Below are 19,734 nucleotides of genomic sequence, written 5' to 3'. Positions count from 1 at the left end.
TTTGAACCAACATGTCGAGGAACCAACTAGAGAGCAGGCTATTCTAGACTGGGTTTTGAGCAATGAGGAAGGGTTAATTAGCAATCTTGTCGTGAGAGGCCCCTTGGGTAAGAGTGACCATAATATGGTAGAATTCTTCATTAAGATGGAGAGTGACATAGTTAATTCAGAAACAAAGGTTCTGAACTTAAAGAGGGGTAACTTTGAAGGTATGAGACGTGAATTAGCTAAGATAGACTGGCAAATGACACTTAAAGGATTGACGGTGGATATGCAATGGCAAGCATTTAAAGATTGCATGGATGAACTACAACAATTGTTCATCCCAGTTTGGCAAAAGAATAAATCAAGGAAGGTAGTGCACCCGTGGCTGACAAGAGAAATTAGGGATAGTATCAATTCCAAAGAAGAAGCATACAAATTAGCCAGAAAAAGTGGCTCACCTGAGGACCAGGAGAAATTCAGAGTTCAGCAGAGGAGGACAAAGGGCTTAATTAGGAAGAGGAAAAAAGATTATGAGAGAAAACTGGCAGGGAACATAAAAACTGACTGTAAAATCTTTTATAGATATGTAAAAAGGAAAAGACTGGTAAAGACAAATGCAGGTCCCCTACAGACAGAAACAGGTGAATTGATTATGGGGAGCAAGGACATGGCAGACCAATTGAATAATTACTTTGGTTCTGTCTTCACTAAGGAGGACATAAATAATCTTCCAGAAATAGTAGGGGACAGAGGGTCCAGTGAGATGGAGGAACTGAGCGAAATACATGTTAGTAGGGAAGTGGTGTTAGGTAAATTGAAGGGATTAAAGGCAGATAAATCCCCAGGGCCAGATGGTCTGCATCCCAGAGTGCTTAAGGAAGTAGCCCAAGAAATAGTGGATGCATTAGTGATAATTTTTCAAAACTCGTTAGATTCTCGACTAGTTCCTGAGGATTGGAGGGTGGCTAATGTAACCCCACTTTTTAAAAAAGGAGGGAGAGAAACCAGGGAATTATAGACCGGTTAGCCTAACGTCGGTGGTGGGGAAACTGCTGGAATCAGTTATCAAAGATGTGATAACAGCACATTTGGAAAGCGGTGAAATCATCGGACAAAGTCAGCATGGATTTGTGAAAGGAAAATCATGTCTGACGAATCTCATAGAATTTTTTGAGGATGTAACTAGTAGAGTGGATGGGAAGAACCAGTGGATGCGGTATATTTGGATTTTCAAAAGGCTTTTGACAAGGTCCCAACACAGGAGATTAGTGTGCAAACTTAAAGCACAGGGTATTGGGGGTAAGGTATTGATGTGGATGGAGAATTGGTTAGCAGACAGGAAGCAAAGAGTGGGAATAAACGGGACCTTTTCAGAATGGCAGGCAGTGACTAGTGGGGTACCGCAAGGCTCAGTGCTCGGACCCCAGTTGTTTACAATATATATTAATGACTTGGATGAGGGAATTAAATGCAGCATCTCCAAGTTTGCAGATGACACGAAGCTGGGTGGCAGTGTTAGCTGTGAGGAGGATGCAGGGTGACTTGGATAGGTTGGGTGAGTGGGCAAGTTCATGGCAGATGCAATTTAATGTGGATAAATGTGAAGTTATCCACTTTGGTGGCAAAAATAGGAAAACAGATTATTATCTGAATGGTGGCCGATTAGGAAAAGGAGAGGTGCAACGAGACCTGGGTGTCATTATACACCAGTCATTGAAAGTGGGCATGCAGGTACAGCAGGCAGTGAAAAAGGCGAATGGTATGCTGGCATTTATAGCAAGAGGATTCGAGTACAGGAGCAGGGAGGTACTACTGCAGTTGTACAAGGCCTTGGTGAGACCACACCTAGAGTATTGTGTGCAGTTTTGGTCCCCTAATCTGAGGAAAGACATCCTTGCCATAGAGGGAGTACAAAAAGGTTCACCAGATTGATTCCTGGGATGGCAGGACTTTCATATGAAGAAAGACTGGATGAACTGGGCTTGTACTCGTTGGAATTTAGAAGATTGAGGGGGGATCTGATTGAAACGTATAAAATCCTAAAGGGATTGGACAGGCTAGATGCAGGAAGATTGTTCCCGATTTTGGGGAAGTCCAGAACGAGGGGTCACGGTTTGAGGATAAAGGCGAAGCCTTTTAGGACTGAGATTAGGAAAAACTTCTTCACACAGAGAGTGGTGAATCTGTGGAATTCTCTGCCACAGGAAACAGTTGAGGCCAGTTCATTGGCTATATTTAAGAGGGAGTTAGATATGGCCCTTGTGGCTAAAGGGATCAGGGGGTATGGAGGGAAGGATGGTACAGAGTTCTGAGTTGGATGATCAGCCATGATCATACTGAATGGCGGTGCAGGCTCGAAGGGCCGAATGGCCTACTCCTGCACCTATTTTCTATGTTTCTATGTTTCCTATTGTGTAAAAAGACTGGTCAAAGAATCTGCTTCTGCCGAGATTCTATGCAGTTTTAGTAAACAAAAGTGTATCAAGTTATTTTACAAATTTCTGCTTATTAATTAATGCCTCAAACTTTAAGCAGAAAATATAGTCAACATCTGAAGAAAAATCATCAGATCTACAACTGCATGACAACCTCAAGGCTCAGCACATATGTAGAATCTACTTCATCCAACCAACCCCCAACCATTTCAAGATTCAAGATTGCTTAATGTCATTTCCAGTAGACAAGCGTAAAGGAGAACAAACTAACTGCTGTCCGGATCAGATGCAGCACCAAAAAAACCACACAAAAGATAAAGAACACAATAAAAATAATAAACTACATGATAAATATAAATACATAAGCAAGAGAAAATCTGCAGATGCTGGATATACATAAGACAGATTTTATACAGATTGATTGTATGTCAATAAAGTGACACAAGGCATGGGTGTCTGCACATAAGGTGTCTGTACAGGAAATGATCGAGTAGGGGTGGTTGGGGGGGCAGGGCGGGTGTGGAGCGGTGGGTTAGTGGGTAGTGGTTTGACCAGCCTTGCTGCATGGGAAAAGTAATTGTTTTTGGGTCATTGCTGAACCACAAAGCAAAAATCTACATCTTAAATTCACAGTTCTCTCCCTCATGTTTGCAGATATAGAGATCATTACTGCAGGGTTACACTATTTAGCACTGCCACGCCCTTCAGCAGGATCAAAGCTGAAAGTCCACTTCAGTTTCCGGTTCCTGTTTTCTCCATGTATCCCTTAATCCTCTTAGGGAGTAAGTCAAAGTAAATTTATAATCAAAGTATGTATATGTCACCATATACCATCCTGAGATTCATTTTCTGGAAGGCATTTACAGGAAAATAAAGAAATACAGCAGAATTTATCAAAAAAACTATAAACACTGACATAAACAATGTGCAAAAGATGACTAATTGTGCAAATACAAAAACAATACTGAGAACACGAGTTGTAGAGTCCTTGAAAGAGTGAGTATATATACTGTTTAGAGTGTAAGCCGTATGGGCGCCAGTAAACTGAAATGCTCCCACGCACATAACCTTTGTTGCCTTGTAGATGGAATTTTTAAAATACTAGACAACGGGGTGACCGGTTGGGGCACCCTTTGAGAGAAGGGTAGTGCAGTCTGATGTGACCAGAATGAACATTAAATTTTCCTGAATGCCACTGATATCGCTTTGCTTTGGAAACTGAAGTCAAAAACCTCAGTTTATTAAAGAACAACGCGTAGCAAAGCAAATATAGCTCCTCCTCATTTAACGAAGGGCACTTTTGATGGCATCATTTCTGGTTTATCTGCCACCCTTGTGCCTCTCGCTGTCATTCCGGAGACACGCAGCCCTTTCATCCCCCGTCTCTTCATCTCTTCTGCTGTTTGTTGTTTGTCTCTGATTCTGGAGACCTGTATGCCTCTCCTCCTCTGTCTCTTCTTCTCTCATCTTTTTTTGTCCTGACTCTCTGATCCTGGAGTCGTGCGGCTCATCCGATTATTGTTCCCTCCCTCTCCTTGCTGTTTTCTGACAACGTCTGGCGTCATCTCGATCATAATGTTCCCCTTCCCTTTCCACGCGGCATAATTAGGCTGACCTTTTTTTTTACCCTAATGCTGGATAGAAGATACGAAGCAATAACACCAAAGGAAGATTATTCTTGATGATATGGCTGGCACTCTCCTAAATAGACGTGATATAGTCACCGCTGTCTTTTGACTGCAGCAAAGGGTTTTATGGGTGTCTCGAAGTATGACATTACAATAAGATTTAATTATCTGCTATTGATGGGTGGCAGTTAGATCTGTCCCAGTCCTGCACATTCTGATGGTGATTAGCAGAATGTGACCCGTGAAATAGAGCTGCCCTGCCCTTTTGCTCCGGTAGGTGTCGCTGCTGAGACTGGCTGTGCGCATGCGTCGGGCTGTCGCGTCCCAATTTCCATGATGGCCGATTGGGTCTCGGGTTAAAAGGGAGCCTGTTGATTTTGGCGAATGAGCAATTTTATACAAATATATAACCCTGAACTTTGCCTGCATTCTGTAAGTTAGCGCATTTTAATTTGATTTAGCCAAAAAAAGTGCCGCTGTAATGCAGCGTTTGCGCTAATTGGAGGTCACAAACAGACAGACAGAGCATGAGAGTTTTAGTAGTATATAGATTAGATTATGAGGACACGCAGTCCTCTTTTATAGTCATTTAGTAATGCATGCATTAAGAAATGATACAATATTCCTCCGGTGTGATATCACAGAAACACAGGACAGACCAAGACTGAAAAACTGACAAAAACCACATAATTATAACATATAGTTACAACAGTGCAAGCAATACCATAACTTGATGAAGAACAGGCTATGGGTACAGTAAAAAAGGTTCAAAGTCTCTCGAAAGTCCCACATCTCACGCAGACGGGAGAAGGAAGAGAACTCTCCCTGCCATGCCCGACCACAGTCCGACTCTGAGTCGTCCGAAAACTTCGAGCCCTCCGACACCAAGCACCATCTCTGCCGAGCACTTCGACCCCAGCCCCGGCCACCAGCAGCAGGCAAAGCCGAGGATTTTGGGGCCTTCTCTCTGGAGATTCTCGATCGCACAGTAGCAGCGGCAGCAAACCGGGCATTTCAGAAGTTTCTCCAGATGTTCCTCTGTGCTTCTCACGTCTGTCTCCATCAAATCAGAATTGTGCACGGCATCCTACTTACAAATACGATATCATTTCACCGGAGAGCTGCGCGCACTGCGTCGCGCCGCCATCTTCTCCTCCCACTGAGGAGGTAGAGTATAATGTTAATATAATCTTGTGTTAATGAATATAATCCACATTCTCTAAATAAATAAATGCACCACAACTGTTACTTTGAAACATTTTAGAGCTTCAACATATTTACATTGTCAGTGTTTCCAGTTACAACACTTGTTACAAATTGTAACAATAATCAGAATGGACGTTGGTAGCTCATTGTTGATAAACTGCCGGCCTGCTGAATGTTGACACCATTTAAAGTGCCAGGCAATTTACAGACCATGTAAAAATTTCCTGCTCTTGTGGTAGTGCTCCTTGTAAATTTGCTCAATAGTAGGGAGAGCTTTTCCTCTGATAGACTGGGCTTGATCTACTACTTCCTGTACACCTCATCCATTCCTGGGCATTGATACAACCAGTTAGGATACTCTCCACTGTGCATCTATGGAAGTTTGATAAAGTTTTAGGTAACATACCAAATCTATGTTAACTTCTAAGAAAAGTGGAGGCGCTATGTGCCTTCTTTGTCTTGCAAATTATGTGCTGGTCCCAGGACAGATCCTCTGATATCATCATTCAAAGTTACTGAGCCCCTCCACCTCTGATCGCCTGATGATGCTCACGGACCTTCAGCTTCTTCCTCCTGTAGTCGATAATCTGTGCTTTGGTTTTGCAGGCGCTGAGTGTGGGGTTGTTGTTGTTGTGGTATCATTCAACCAGATTTACAATTTCCCTTCTTTCTGCTGATTTATCACCAACTTTGATCCAGTCAATAACGGTGATGTCATGAGCAACATTAAACACAGCACTGCAGCTGTACTTAGCCAGAAAATCATAGGTATAAAGCAAGCATAAAAGGGGTTAAGCACACAGCCTTGCAATGCACCTGTGCTGACCGTGATTGTGGAAGAGATGTTGCCAATCCGCATTGACTGGGGTCCGCAGATGATGAAATCGAGGATTCAGTTGCACAAGATGGCATCGTGGACCAGGTCTTGGAGCTCTGTGATTAGTTTTGAGGGGTTGATAGTGTTGAATGCTGAGCTGTAGTCAACGAAGAGCACCCTGATGATTGCATCTTCATTGTCCAGCTGTTCCAGAGCTGATTGAAATGGCATTTGCTGTTGACCTGTTGTGATGGTAGGCAAATTGGAACGGATCCAGTTCTCCCCTCAGACGGGAACAGATACGCTTCATGACGAACCGCTCTCAAACTGCTAAAATTTACATCCACTGGTAAATACATCTGTCCACTTCTTGAAAATGTTTAACTAACTCATTCTGTGGTAGGCAACTTCAGAGGTGAAAATTTCTCTGCTGGTGTTATTCATAAATGGTAAACTTCATGCCTCAAGGTAGTGACCGATGTTTCTCAACTACCCAGTCACGAGGAACATCCTCCCCGAATCTATTTAGTCCTGTCAGATTTTAACAGAGTTCTATGAGATCATCTCTCGCTTAACAGTCATACACCACGCGATGCGTCCTTACAATCATTTTATTGACCTTACCAACGTTGCCCCCACTCCCAGGTATTTGATATTCCACCCTTTTAGACTCACTTTCTTCAATCCATTTGTGATTGCAGTGGGAGATGAGCGACACAAATTGAAACAGGTTGGTAAAGCTAACTGGGCATGAAACAGCTAAAGTACACTAGCCCAAAGCATGACATTGCAGAGGAGTTGGGATGTGATGTTGAAGTCGTATAAAATGGTGAGGTCTAAGCTAGAGCATTGTGCGCAGTTTTGGTCATCTACCTACGGGAAAGATGTGTCAATAAGATTGAAGAATTGCAGAGAAAATTTACAAGGATTTTTAGGACCTGAGTTATAGGAAAAGATTACATAGGTTAACTCTTCATTCCCTGGAGTACAGGAGAATGAGGGTAAATTTCCTGGAGGTAAACACAATTGTGAGGGGTATGGAGGGCTATGGTCCGGGTGCAGGTCAATCGAACTAAGCAGATTAATAGTTTGGCACAGACTAGATGGGCCAAAGGGCCTGTTTCTGTGCTGAAAGGATCACAATTCTCCCCTTGACCCACATTGGGATGGAGAAGTGCTGTCACTCTCTCACAGGTACATGTGGAGGCCTCTGTGTGCAAAACGAAGATCCCTGAGCCTTCCGTGTGGCTGCAGAGACAGAGACGTTAGGCACGTAATGGGGTGGCACAGTCGCATAACGCTCTAACAACACCAGCGACATGGGTTCCATTGCTCCCATGGGTGTAACTGAGTGGCATGGGTTTGTCAACTCAGAGGAAACTGTTACCACGCTGTAACTCTATATAACAATGAACTAATATACCCAGACCCATCAGCCACCCACTTCCCACTGAATCAGCCCCGACCATCCGACACCCATTTCCCACTGAATCAGCCCCGACCATCAGCCACCCATTTCCTCTAACAATCCCATTTTCACTCTCCCTGCTTTGTGATCAACTCCTCCAGAATGTACCATTCAGTTGTACACTACGGGCAATTTACAGTGGCCAATTAACCTCCCAAGCTGCACATCCTCGGGATGTGGGCGGAAACCAGAGCACGGAGAGAAACCCACACCGTCATGGGGTAGCACCTGAAGGTGGGACTGAGCCCAGACTGATGGCGCTACGAGGGAGCAACTCTATTAATCGTGCCACTAAACTGTCCAAGCAGAAATGACTCTTTGGCAGAGTGGTTTCGAGGGTCTTTGTGTAGGACACCAACTCTCTCTGGCAATCCAGATCCACAACTCACATAATTATCTTTACAGTGGCTCCTGGGTTGGGGCAGGGGGAAGGAACCATCATTCTCCATCTAGGCTTACTGGAGGCCGAGGAATTGAGGGAACGGCTGTTACTCTTCAACAGGGCTATGTTGGAGAATCCAGGGACAGAGGAAAGGGTCTAGAGAAAGGCCAATACCATTAAGCAAAGGGTCCATGGAGCGCAGGTTGGGAACTCCTGGTCTAGAGGGTCCAGCTGGAATGGATGGATGGTCCAGTTGTTATGGGAATGGAGGAGAGTGTCTAGAGAATCCAGCATGGATGAATGGAGGGTCCAGGTGTTGAAGGAATGAAGGAAAGGGTCTAGAGGGTCCTGCTGGAATAAATGGAGGGCAAGGTATTGAAGTAACGCCCGTTACTCTCCCACACTGCTCTTCTGGAGAATACAGGGATGAAGGAGAGGGTCTAGAACAATCCTGTAGTGAGGATTCAGAGGTTTTATGACTCTCGCAATAGGAAAGAGAGGGACCTTTGACTCTCCCAAGTAGAATACGGAGAATGGCGTATCCAGTGAAAGAACCAAAGGATCTCCTCAAAAAAAAAAACAAACAACTGACAGGAACGAGACATGCAAAGATCATTCTGTGCTTTCTTTCTCGTGCAGATTTTAAGAATATTTGCTGTACCTAAGCTTGAAATCTTTCTGAGACGTTGATGCTTTTGTTTTTCTGAAAAATAATAAAAATAAAATTAACAATTCTAGCCCATCTCTTTTGCTCCCCACAATTCCTCCCCTAAATTCAGCAACACACCCTAAGCTCCCTCCATCACACCCATCTCCCAACACCAGCTTCTACACCCTGGCCAAATATACAATAAATAATCGCTATGCTACCGCGTCACCCTGTAGAGCCAGAGATAGCAAGGGTGAGACAGCAGAGTAGTGGTTAGCAAACCACTCTGCAGGACAGCAATCCGTATTCAATTCCAGCCACTGTCTGTGAGGAGTTTGTCCGTTCTCCCTGTGATCACGTGGGTTTCCTCCGGGTGCTCCGGTTTCCTCCCACAGTCCAAAGACGTACTGGTTAGGGTTAGTAAATTGTGGGCATGCTATGTTGGCGTCAGAAACGTATGGACACATGCTTGGTCTGCACTGGTTGCTGAACCTGCACATTCACAACTAATCTTTTATCCTTTGATCAATACTGAATGTATGCAACATTAAGCTCAGAAATATGTAGGTTATTTTAGGAGAAAGAGTCAGAATTTTTTATTTATTACACCCCATCCATTAACCTTCCTCACATTGGAAAGTGAAAGCAGCTGAGCCCGTTAGGTCGCATATTTGTGATTTCAGGGCTAGGTACCTTCCACATTTCTTTCCCTCCTTCTCACCTCAGCATTTCCCCAAGACAGCATGGCCAAGCTGGACAGCAGCAGAGAACACAAGGCCACTTCACAGCAACTGCACGCTTCAGCTGAGTCATTAAGCAATGACCAAGACAAGAGGGAATTTGTGTACGTCAGACCATGACTGGGGGGGAACGTTAAGGAGCAATAGCAAGCTCACACTATGCCTGAAAGAGAGGCAGAGAGAAAATGGCCTGACCATGGCCAGTATCAGAACCCTTATCTAAGAAAGGATGTGCTGGCACTGGAGGGTCCAGAGGTTCCTGGACTGAAAAGGTTAACCTATAAGGAGTGTTTGAAGTCTCTGGGCCTGTAATCACTGGAGTTTAGAAGACTGAGAGAGGACCTCATTAAAACAAATCAAATATTGAAAAAGCTGGATAGAGTGGACAAGAAAAGGATGTTTCCTATAGTGGGGAAGTCGAAGACCAGAGGACACACCCTCAGAATACAAGGATGTCCATTTAGAACAGAGATGAAGAGTAATTTATTTAGCCAGAGGGAGGTGGATCTGTGGAATTCAGTGACAGACGGCTGTGGAGGCCAAATCGTTGGGTATATTTAATGCACAGATTGATAGGTTCTTGATTAGTAAGGGTGTCAAAGACTATGGGGAGAAGGCTGGAGAGTGGGTTTGAGAGGGATGATAAATCAGGCATGATGAAATGTAGAGCAGACCCGATGGGCTGAATGGCCTAATTCTGCCCCTGACTTGGAACATACGGCAATTCAACTGACACTTGAAAATTCGCCTGCCTCCATCGTGACTGGCTGCAAGGGGAGTGCAGGTCCCACCCGTAATCAAAACATTAATCCAACCCAAGTCTCTGTACTATTTCTAGTGCTAATGGTCCTATTAAGCTGTTTGCCACGATACAAGCTCTCAGAACTGTGGCAGCAAAGGTCATATCAGCCAAGACACCTCATGTGTAAGCAGAGAGTAAAGGTCCCTTGTTTATCCACCATTAACAGGGTTTCTGAGGAAGGATGTACTGGCTTCACAGTTCATGTACACTCTCAGGGAATTTCAGCGCAACACACAGAAAATGCTGGAGGAACTCAGCAGGTCAGGCAGCATCTATGGAGAGGAATAAACAGTCAACGTTTTGGACCGAGACCCATCATCAGGCCTGGATAGGAAAGAGGAAGATGCCAGAACATGGTAGGGGAAGGAGTACAAGGTGATTAGGTAAAGCCAGGTGGGTGGGGGAGGGAAGAATGAAGAAAGAAGCTGGGAGGTGACAGGTGGAAAAGGCAAAGGGCTGGAGAAGGAATCTAATTTCTGAGTGGACCAGGGAAGAAAAAGATGGAGGAGAGGCAGCAAGGGGAGGTGATAGACAAGTACGGAGAAGAGGTAAGTGGGGACTGAAGAAGAGGAAAAGGAGAGAGGAAAATTTCAGCAGCAGGTAAATCTAGTGATGTGTGACTGCACACAGTGTTTCCCCACGCCCCCAGCAATGGTCATTCAAGAACCAGAGATCAAAGGTTTAAAGTGAGGGGGAGATATTTAATAGAAACCTTTGAGGGGCAACCTTTTCACCCAGAGGGTGGCCAGTACCTGTGACGAGCTGCCAGCTGAAGTGGTTGAGGTGGTACATTAACAACATTTGCAGGCACGTGGATACATGAGGTTTAGAGGGCAGATGGAAATGGCTGAGGCGGGAACCTTGGTTAGATTGTCCATTTGTGACAAAGAGCCTGTTCCCGTGCTGTATGAACATTAGTCAGTGGCCTCACTAAATAACTTCTGAACTCAGGGATTGTTGATAGCGAAGCAGGAAAGAAAACCATAAGGCAAGGGAGCATTGCAGCAGAGGTCTGTGACAATGAATTCCACAGATTCATCAGCTCCTGGCTCAGAAATTCCATATCATCTGTTCTAAATGGACGTCCCTCCATTCTGAAGCTGTGCCCTCTGGTCCTAGACTACAACAGTCTAGGAAACGATAGAAGGGAGAGGGAGGGATGATTGGGGAACCATGATATAGTTCACCTGCTTGTGGAAACAAGCAAAATGGTTTTGATTTTTAAAAAGATTATTTTTGCTTTGTGCAAATCAACAATAGATCGTAATATTCCTGTTTTAGTAACATAGTAATCTAGTCTAGACATACAGATTTAAGATTGGTTAATGGAATTTCTTGTACACAAGTATAAAGGAGATGCAATAGTTGTTATTCCAGATCTGATGCAACACAATAAATACATAAGATAGTTTATATACATATATTGATAGTATGTCCATAAAGTGACACTAAACACAGGAAATGATAAAGTAGTGGTGGTTGGGGGTGTAGAGGGGCAGGTTAGTGGGTGGAGGTGTTGATCAGCCTTGCTGCTTGGGGAAAAGTAAAAATGTTTTTGAGTCTGGTGGTCCTGATGTGTCTGCTACGTAGCCTCCTCTCTGATGGGAGTGGGACAAACAGTCCATGAGCAGGGTAGGTGGGATCCTTCATGATGTTACTGGCCCTTTTCCAATACCTTCTGTATCTATGTCCTTGATAGCGGGTAGGCTGGTGACGGTGATGAGTTTGGCACCACCGGCACCAGATACTGAGTGCTGAGCCTCAATCTTCCTCCCACCTTCAACACCCCAATCCTCCCCCCTCCTCTGACACCACAACTCCCCGAGGTAGAACGCTCTGTCCTGAGCAAGAGCCTTTCCTTTGCCCACACTTCAGTGAGTTCTGTGCCTCTGTCGCCAAGCCCACTTTGGCAAGAATTCCCCACCCAGCATCAATCCCCTTCTCCCAACTCCAGCCCTCCTCCTCAGCTTGGACACCCCACTCTGGCTCTTTTCATCTCTGATTGCCGATGAGGCAGCAACTTTAGCACTCCTCACTAGAACCTTACCTCCTCTGAACGCATTGCCCTCCACTCTCTCTGCATCAATCCCAAACTTACCATCAAACCCTCAGACAAAAAGGGGTGCTGTTGTCATGTGGCAGACTGACCTCTACCTTGCCTAGCCCAGGTGGCAACTCTGTCACCTCCTCAAACCTATTCCTTGACGAGGACTCCACTCTGGACACCAACACTAATCTCATCAGCTCTGGAGAATTGCCACCAGACTCACTGCTCCCTTACCCTGCACAGCCCACTTCTACCTCCGACCCAAGATTCACAAATCTCACTGTCTGGGTAGGCCTATTGTCTCTACCTGCTCCACCGAACATGTTCACATACCTCGACTCCATTCTATCTCCCTTGATTCAGATCCTTCCCACCTACATCAGCATCACTTCTTACTCAACAAAATACCCAACCAGTTCCCCTCCAGCACCACCCTCCTCTGTCAAGCAGAACTGATCCTCACCCTCAACAATTTCTCCAGACTCGAGGGGTAGCCATGGGCACCTGCATGGGCCCAACCTATGAGTGCCTTTTCTTCGGCCATGTTCCAAGTCTTCCAGGGAAATATTCCCTAACCCTTCCTGCTCTACACAGATGACTGCATTGGTGCTGCTTCATGCACCCACATTGAGCTTGTTGATTTCATTAACTTTGCCTCCAACTTCCACCCTGCCCTCAAATTCACTTGACCCATTCCTCACACCTCCCTTCCCTTTCTCAATCTCTGGAGACAAACTGTCTACCGACATCTTTCATACACTACCCCTTCCCACAGTTACCTTGACTACCTCTTCCCACCCAGTCTCCTGTAAAAATGCTATTCCCTTTTCTCAGTTCCTTCATCTCCACTGCATCTGTTCCGAGGATGAGGCTTTCCTTTCCAGGACATCAGAGATGTCCTCCTTCTTCAAAGAACGGAGTTTCCCTTCCTCCATTGTTGATGCTGCCCTCACCCGCAGCTAATCCACTTCCTGACATCCACACTCACCCATCTTCCTGCCACCTTTACAGGGATAGAGTTCCTCTTGCCCTCACCTACCATCCCATGAGCCTCTGCATCCAAAACATCATTCTCCGCAACGCCCGCCATTTTCAACAGGATCCTTTATCACACCTTTATCTCCACCCCAACCCCCCAAATTCTCCGCTGGGATCGCTCTCTCCATGACTCCCTTGTCCATTCACCCCTCCCTACTAATCTCCCTCCTGGCACATATCCCTGCCAGGGTCCTTTCCATTCACCTCCTCCCTCACCTCCACTCAGGGCTCCAAATAGTCCTTTCAAGTGAGGCAACACTTCACCTGCAAATCTGCTAGGGTTGTCCACTATATCTGATACTTCCGATATAGCCTCCTCCTCCTCTTTCCAGTAATCTTTTTCCTCCCTTTCCCTTATTCTATTCCTTACTCTGGCTTCCTACCTCTTTTCCTCATCTGCCTATCACCTCTCCCTGGTGCTCTACCTCGTTTCCTTTCTCAATGGTCCATTCTCCCCTCCTATCAGATTCCTTCCTCTCCAACCCTTTACCTTTCCCATCTACCCAACTTCACTTCTCACCTTCTAGCCATCCTCCTTCCCCTCCCAGCACCTTTTTATTCTGGTGTCTTCCCCCTTCCTTTCCACAGATGCTGCCTGACCTGCTGAGTTCCTCCAGCATTTTGTCAGTGTTGCTGAAGTTAAATAAAACGGGAATAAAAAGCAATCATTCGGGATGGTGAACTACCAAAGAAGCTGATCCTTATGCAGTGTGCTTACATCCAGCTCCAGATCCACATCCTTAGCATTGTAGCCAACTCTGAACCCCCCCCCAACCCCCCCTCAACATGGGTTCTCAGACCACTCTGTTTAAAGGTTACTAGAAACAGGCGATAAACACCAGCTTTGCCCAATTGCATAAATAAATAAAAACAAGTACCTGCTGCCAAGGGTTCTGCTCTGTCGTAACTCACTTATCAGATAGTCCTTCACTCCCATTATGACTGCCTGCAGGCACTGTTTGTTGGGCTTTTCCCGGATCACATCGCGGTCGCAGTGCTTGCAGCTCCTCAGGATGGCGGAGAAGTTGAGGACGCTGAAGGGCCATCGCTGTACCAAGTCGCGCAGCACCAGTGTGCGTAGGTCCAGGAACGCTGCTTTGAACAATACCGGGTAGATTTCATTAGGTATGTAGTCCAGGGCTTTGCGAGTCGAGGCGTGGTCTGAGATCACTTTCTGCGCGCAGAAGAAGACTAGAGAATGCATTCTTCCAAACCAATAGTCCAGGTCTCGCTGGAGTCACCTTCAAGGGATGCCTGCAGCAAGGGTATAGGTGGAAGGTGGAGAAGATCACGGTCAGACCACAGATAAAACTCATTTTTATACTACTGTCTCTCTTTGCTTTTTCCAAAGTCATAAGTAAACACAATAAGAACAAAAACACTCAGTTTTTGTGCAAAGTGATGCAGGTACAAATCAGAGTTAAAGTACAAGTACGTAAGTTTCATCACTAAGAACCCCCACCACCCAGGACGTGCCCCCATCTCATTGCTACCATCAGGGAGAAAGTACAGGAGCCTGAAGACACACACTCAACGATCCAGGAACAATTCCCTCCCCTCTGGAATCAGATTTCTGAACAGTATCTCAACACCACCTCAGTATTCCCCCTCTTTTTGCATTACTTATTTATATTTTTTGTAACCTACCGTAATTTTCAACACATGCACTGCACTACTGCCACAGAACAAATTTCACACCATAATAACCCTGATTCAAGCATCAAAGTGTTGCTAAACTGCAGTGATTAGGGTTGGTTTAAGGAACCGAACAGTTAAAGGGAAATAAGTTCTTGAACCTGACGGCGTGGGACTTCAGCCTTCTGTAACTCCTGCCCAATGGCAGCTGCAAGAAGACGGATGGTGGGATCTTTGATGATGGATATTGCCTTCATCAGCGCCTCCTGTAGATACGGCCAAAGGTAAGGAGGGATGTGCCTGTGATGCACCGAGTACAGTCCACAATTCTCTTCAGCTTCTTACGTTCCTGTGCCTTTGAACTACCGTACCAGACCATGATGCAACCAGTCAGGATACTTTCAACACACATCCGTAAAAGTTTGTTAAGAGTGTTTGGTGACAAGCTAAATCTCAACCTCCCGAGAAAGAAAATGCACTGGCACAGTTCCCTTGGATTTTGTACTTGGACTACATACAGGCAAGAAGAAACCATACAGCCTACTAGTGGACATTGTTAATTACATATTACTTGTCTTAAACAGGTTTCCTGTGTTGACTAAAAGAGCTGTGACAGATGTGCTGAACATAGAATAATACAGGACAGAAACAGGCCCTTCTGCCCATAAAGTTGTGCTGACCCAATTAGCATTCAAATATGAATACTTTATTGATCCCAAAGGAAATTACATCACATTACAAATGCACAGATATATAAATATTAGAAAAGAAAGAATGAATTTTTTAAAAGTTTTAAATGGTCAAGAAATCTCTTCTGCCTATATAATGTCCTTCCAATTTCCTTACATTTATATGGCTTTCTAAACATATCTTAAAAGTTTCTAATGTTTCTGTCTCTACTACCACCCCAGGCAGTGCATTCCAGGAACCTGCTGCATACCTCTGCTATTAGACATTTCAACAGTAAAATACAGTCAGACAAAATAATCCATAATCTTGGATCGTGAGTTGTAGAGTCCTTGAAAGTTCAACTGATTCTACAACTCATGACCCAAGTTCATAGCTCCTTGAAAATGGCTACACAGGTCGATAAGGTGGTTAAGGCAGCTTATGGAATTCTTGTTTTTATTAGTTGAGGCACTGAGTTCAAAAGTCAGGAGGCTACGTTGCAACTTTATACACTCTGGTTAGGCCACATCTGGAGTATTGCGTACAGTTCTGGTTACCTCACTATAGGAAGGATGTTGAGGCTTAGGAGAGGGTGCAAAAGAGGTTTATTGCAATGCTGCCTGGTTTAGAGTGCATGTGCTATCACAAGAGTTCAGATGAACTTGCATTTTTTCTTTGGAGTGGCAGAAGCTGAGGGGAGACCTGATAGAGGTTTATAAGATTATGAGAGGCAGGGAGTATGTTTCCCAGGGTAAAGTGTCTAATACCAGAGGGCATGCATTGAAAGTGAGAGAAGGTAGGTTCAAGGGGCACTTTAAATGTTTTTTTTTCTGTAATATGCAAACTATAATTATTTAGAATGAAAATTGAAAAATCACATTCCTTTGACTTTAATTATTAATTGAAGGGTATAATGAAATACAGCACGAAGAAAATCTTTCACATTTTATAAACTATTCAACTTAGATGGCATCAACGTTCAGTAAGCCAGGGGTTTATTGACAATGAGCTAGCGACTTCCGTTCTGTGTTTACTGTTCCAATTTGTAACAGTGTTGTAACTTGAAACTGACAATATAAATACATTGAAGCTCTAAAGTGTTTCAAAGTAAAGGTTGTGGTACATTTATTATTTAGAACATTTATGAATTATATTCATTAACACATAGAGTATTTCACAATTATATTAACATTTTTCAAAATTATATTAGCATAATTTCAAAATTATATTAATGGTGCCAATGGCTGAAGGTAATAACTGTTCTTGAACCTGATAGCATGGGTCCTAAGGCTCCCATACCCCCTGTTCCTGATCATTTCTACATCACCATGGGCCATATTCCAGGAATTCCCAACCGAGCATCAACATCATCTCCAAAATGGAGCATGTACAAAGCCCACCACGATCTTGGGGAACTCAGGGATATACTATTAAACACTGCATCCAAGTGGAAAGTAGTGGTTAGCACAATGCCAGCAATCACTGCTCAGGGTTCAATTCCCACCACCGTCTGTAAGGAGATTGTACGATCTCCCAGTGACTACTTGGGTTTCCTTTCACATTCCAAACATCTACGGATTTGGGCTAGTAAGTTGTGGGCATGCAATACTGGTGCCAGAAGCACAGTGATACTTGTGGGCCGTCTCCAGCACAATCCTCAGACTGTGTTGGCTGTTGATACAAATGACACATTATTTTGAAGCACAACTGACAAATAAAGCACGTTAAAAATATCTTAACCTGACATCAAAGAATTTGAAAATTGGATAACTTAACATAGCATTTTACTTGGAGTAGTGCGTACAGTTCAGCTCACCTCACTACAGGAAGGATGTGGATACAATAGAGGGAGTGCAGAGGAGATCTAAAGGATGTTGATTGGGGAGCATGCCCTATGAGAATAGATTGAGTGAACTTGGGCTTTTCTCCTTGGAGCGATGGAGGATGAGAGGTGTACAAGATGATGAAGGGCATTGATCGTGTGGATAGCCACCAGGGACTTTTTCCCAGGGCTGAAATGGCTAACACGTAGGGGCATAGTTTAAAGGTGCTTGGAAATAGGAATTGCCGATGTCAAGGGTAGGTTTTTCACAGAGAGAGAGGTGGGTGCGTGGAATACACTGCCGGCAGCGGTGGTGGAAGCAGATACAATAGGGTCTTTCAAGAGCCTCTTGGATAGGTACATGGAACTTAGAAAAATAGAGGGCTATGCAGTAGGGAAATTCTAAGCAGTTTCTAGAGTAGGTTACATAGTCGGCACAACATTGTGGGTTGAAGGGCTTGTAATGTGCTGTATGTTATGTTAATACTGGATAACTCAATGCAGGGAGGCTGGCTTCCATGATGTGTACCATGATGTCCACACAGAAACCAGAAACTTCATTCATGCCAACTCCTTGTAAAACAACCTTACCAATTGCCCTCTATTGATTCCTCCAACTGAAGTGCCTGTATGTCCCTACATTTAACTCCCTTTGGTAAGCTTTCACCTTCTCACTCAACCTATCCATATTCCATTGCAGAATCCAAATATCTTCATCACAGCTTGCTCTCCCAGCTGCTCATGTCATCACCAAAGCTGACACTCCACCATCAGATTTCTGAATGGACAAAGAACTGTCCAATGACAATGGACAATATCTCACTTTCTTCTTTTCTTGCTCTCTTTTTGCACTAATCTAATTTTATTATTATTCCTATATATATATATATTCTTACTGTAATTTATAGATTTTTAATTATAAGTTCTTATGTATTTATATTTATTGTGTTTCTATTATTGTGTTCTGTATCTTATTATGTTTTGTGCTGCATCAGAACCAGAGTAACAACTATTTATTTCTCCTTTACACTTCTGCACTGGAAATAACATTAAACAATCTTGAATTTTAGTCACATCGGCTAACACTTCACCGAATTAAAATCCATAGGCCATTGTCGTAACCATCAATATAATCCTCAGTATCAGCACCCCACTAATTTTTAAATATTCTGCAAACATCAGTCCTCCGACAATCACTTCCAATTTGTTAATGCAACTATTAATGATTATCAGTTAACAATAACAAATACTGAACATCCACTCCACCCCCACCGACCACTAGTCCCACCCGCCCCACACCTTTTCCTCGGGAGGGGAGGGAGGGCGTCCACCCCACACCTTTTCCTCGGGGAGAGGGGACCGCCCGCCCCACACGTTCCCCTGATCCGTTCTCCAGGCCCGGCCCTGGGGCCTGTCCAACCGATCTCTGCCCCCCGTTCTTGCCCCCCACCCGCCATACACGCCCCCCCAACCCTAGGCCTCAACTCTGCACCTCCCTCCCCAACGCCGCTGAAGCTGCCCCCCAAACGGAGCGCCCGTCCTTCCGCCTCGCAAGCCTCCCCCGCTAGCAGGCCCCACCTTGCCTGTGGTAAGGCCGCGACTGGAACTCGGAATCGGGCGGGTCAGTGCCGAGACTGCTTGGAGACTGACCATTGCCATGTCCCGCAGCCGACGCGCCTGCGCACGCACAGGCATCTCCTTCCCGTCCTGCTCTCCGCATTGTGACGTCAGCGGCGGCGGGCGGGCGGGCGCGCGTGGTGTCCGTCCGTCTTCCCCCGCTCCGCTCCGCCGCCCGCCGCGGATCATAATAAATAAACAAATGGTGCACAAGACGAACCTTTCCATTGAAATCACCGGACTCTAAAACCCTCATTTCTCCCACCCTCACGGAACAAGCCCTCCCACCACTGACAGGCACATCTGCACGGAGAGAGCAGCGCCCACCATCTCGGCCGGGCTGTCTTCTCGCCGCTGCTCAGGAGCCCCAGGGCTCACACCGCCTGGTTCGGCAGCAGTCACTACCCCTCAGCCGCCAGGCTCCCGAACCATCAGCTGGAGGAGCGGAATTACGCCATTTGGCCCGTCGAGCCTCCGCCTCCATTCCATCATGACGGATTCATTTTCTTCTAATCTCCTGAACGTATCGTATCTCTTCGTGCCCTGACTAATCAAGAATCTGTCAACCTCTGGTTTAAACATACCCAGACATCCCACCCTGCAAAAACTCATTTCAGGGAGGTAGCATCACCCCCCCACACCCCGGCGTCGACCTCCAAGGGTGTATATATACAGGACATTTGATTATGAAAGAGCACAACATTTTGTTTGATCACATATTGAAACTACTTACACACACACACACACACACACACTCACACACACATATATATATATAATATATACATTCCTTG

At 45.0% G+C, this 19,734-nt stretch overlaps 1 protein-coding gene across 4 annotated transcripts in view; it reads right to left on the bottom strand.

Moving 5' to 3' along the window:
- Positions 1-19,018, bottom strand: part of LOC140195605 (leucine-rich repeat-containing protein 14-like) — a 37,495-nt gene extending 18,477 nt beyond the window's left edge. Inside the window, exons 1-3 of one of the 4 annotated variants that reach the window (XM_072254237.1) lie at positions 18,902-19,018; positions 14,076-14,451; positions 8,583-8,624 (exon numbers count right to left, since the gene is read on the bottom strand). In XM_072254237.1, coding sequence (XP_072110338.1) covers positions 8,583-8,624; positions 14,076-14,401 — 368 coding nt within the window. In that variant the 5' untranslated portion in view covers positions 14,402-14,451; positions 18,902-19,018. Of the gene's footprint in view, positions 1-8,582; positions 8,625-14,075; positions 14,452-14,993; positions 15,167-18,901 lie in introns of those variants that run through there. The other 3 variants (XM_072254238.1, XM_072254240.1, XM_072254241.1) reach the window with 3 other exon arrangements.
- Between the last annotated feature and the right edge of the window lie 716 nt (positions 19,019-19,734).

Source organism: Mobula birostris, chromosome 3, assembly GCF_030028105.1.
Source record: "Mobula birostris isolate sMobBir1 chromosome 3, sMobBir1.hap1, whole genome shotgun sequence".
Classification (NCBI taxonomy): domain Eukaryota; kingdom Metazoa; phylum Chordata; class Chondrichthyes; order Myliobatiformes; family Myliobatidae; genus Mobula; species Mobula birostris.
This window is presented reverse-complemented; position numbering and strand designations above follow the sequence as displayed.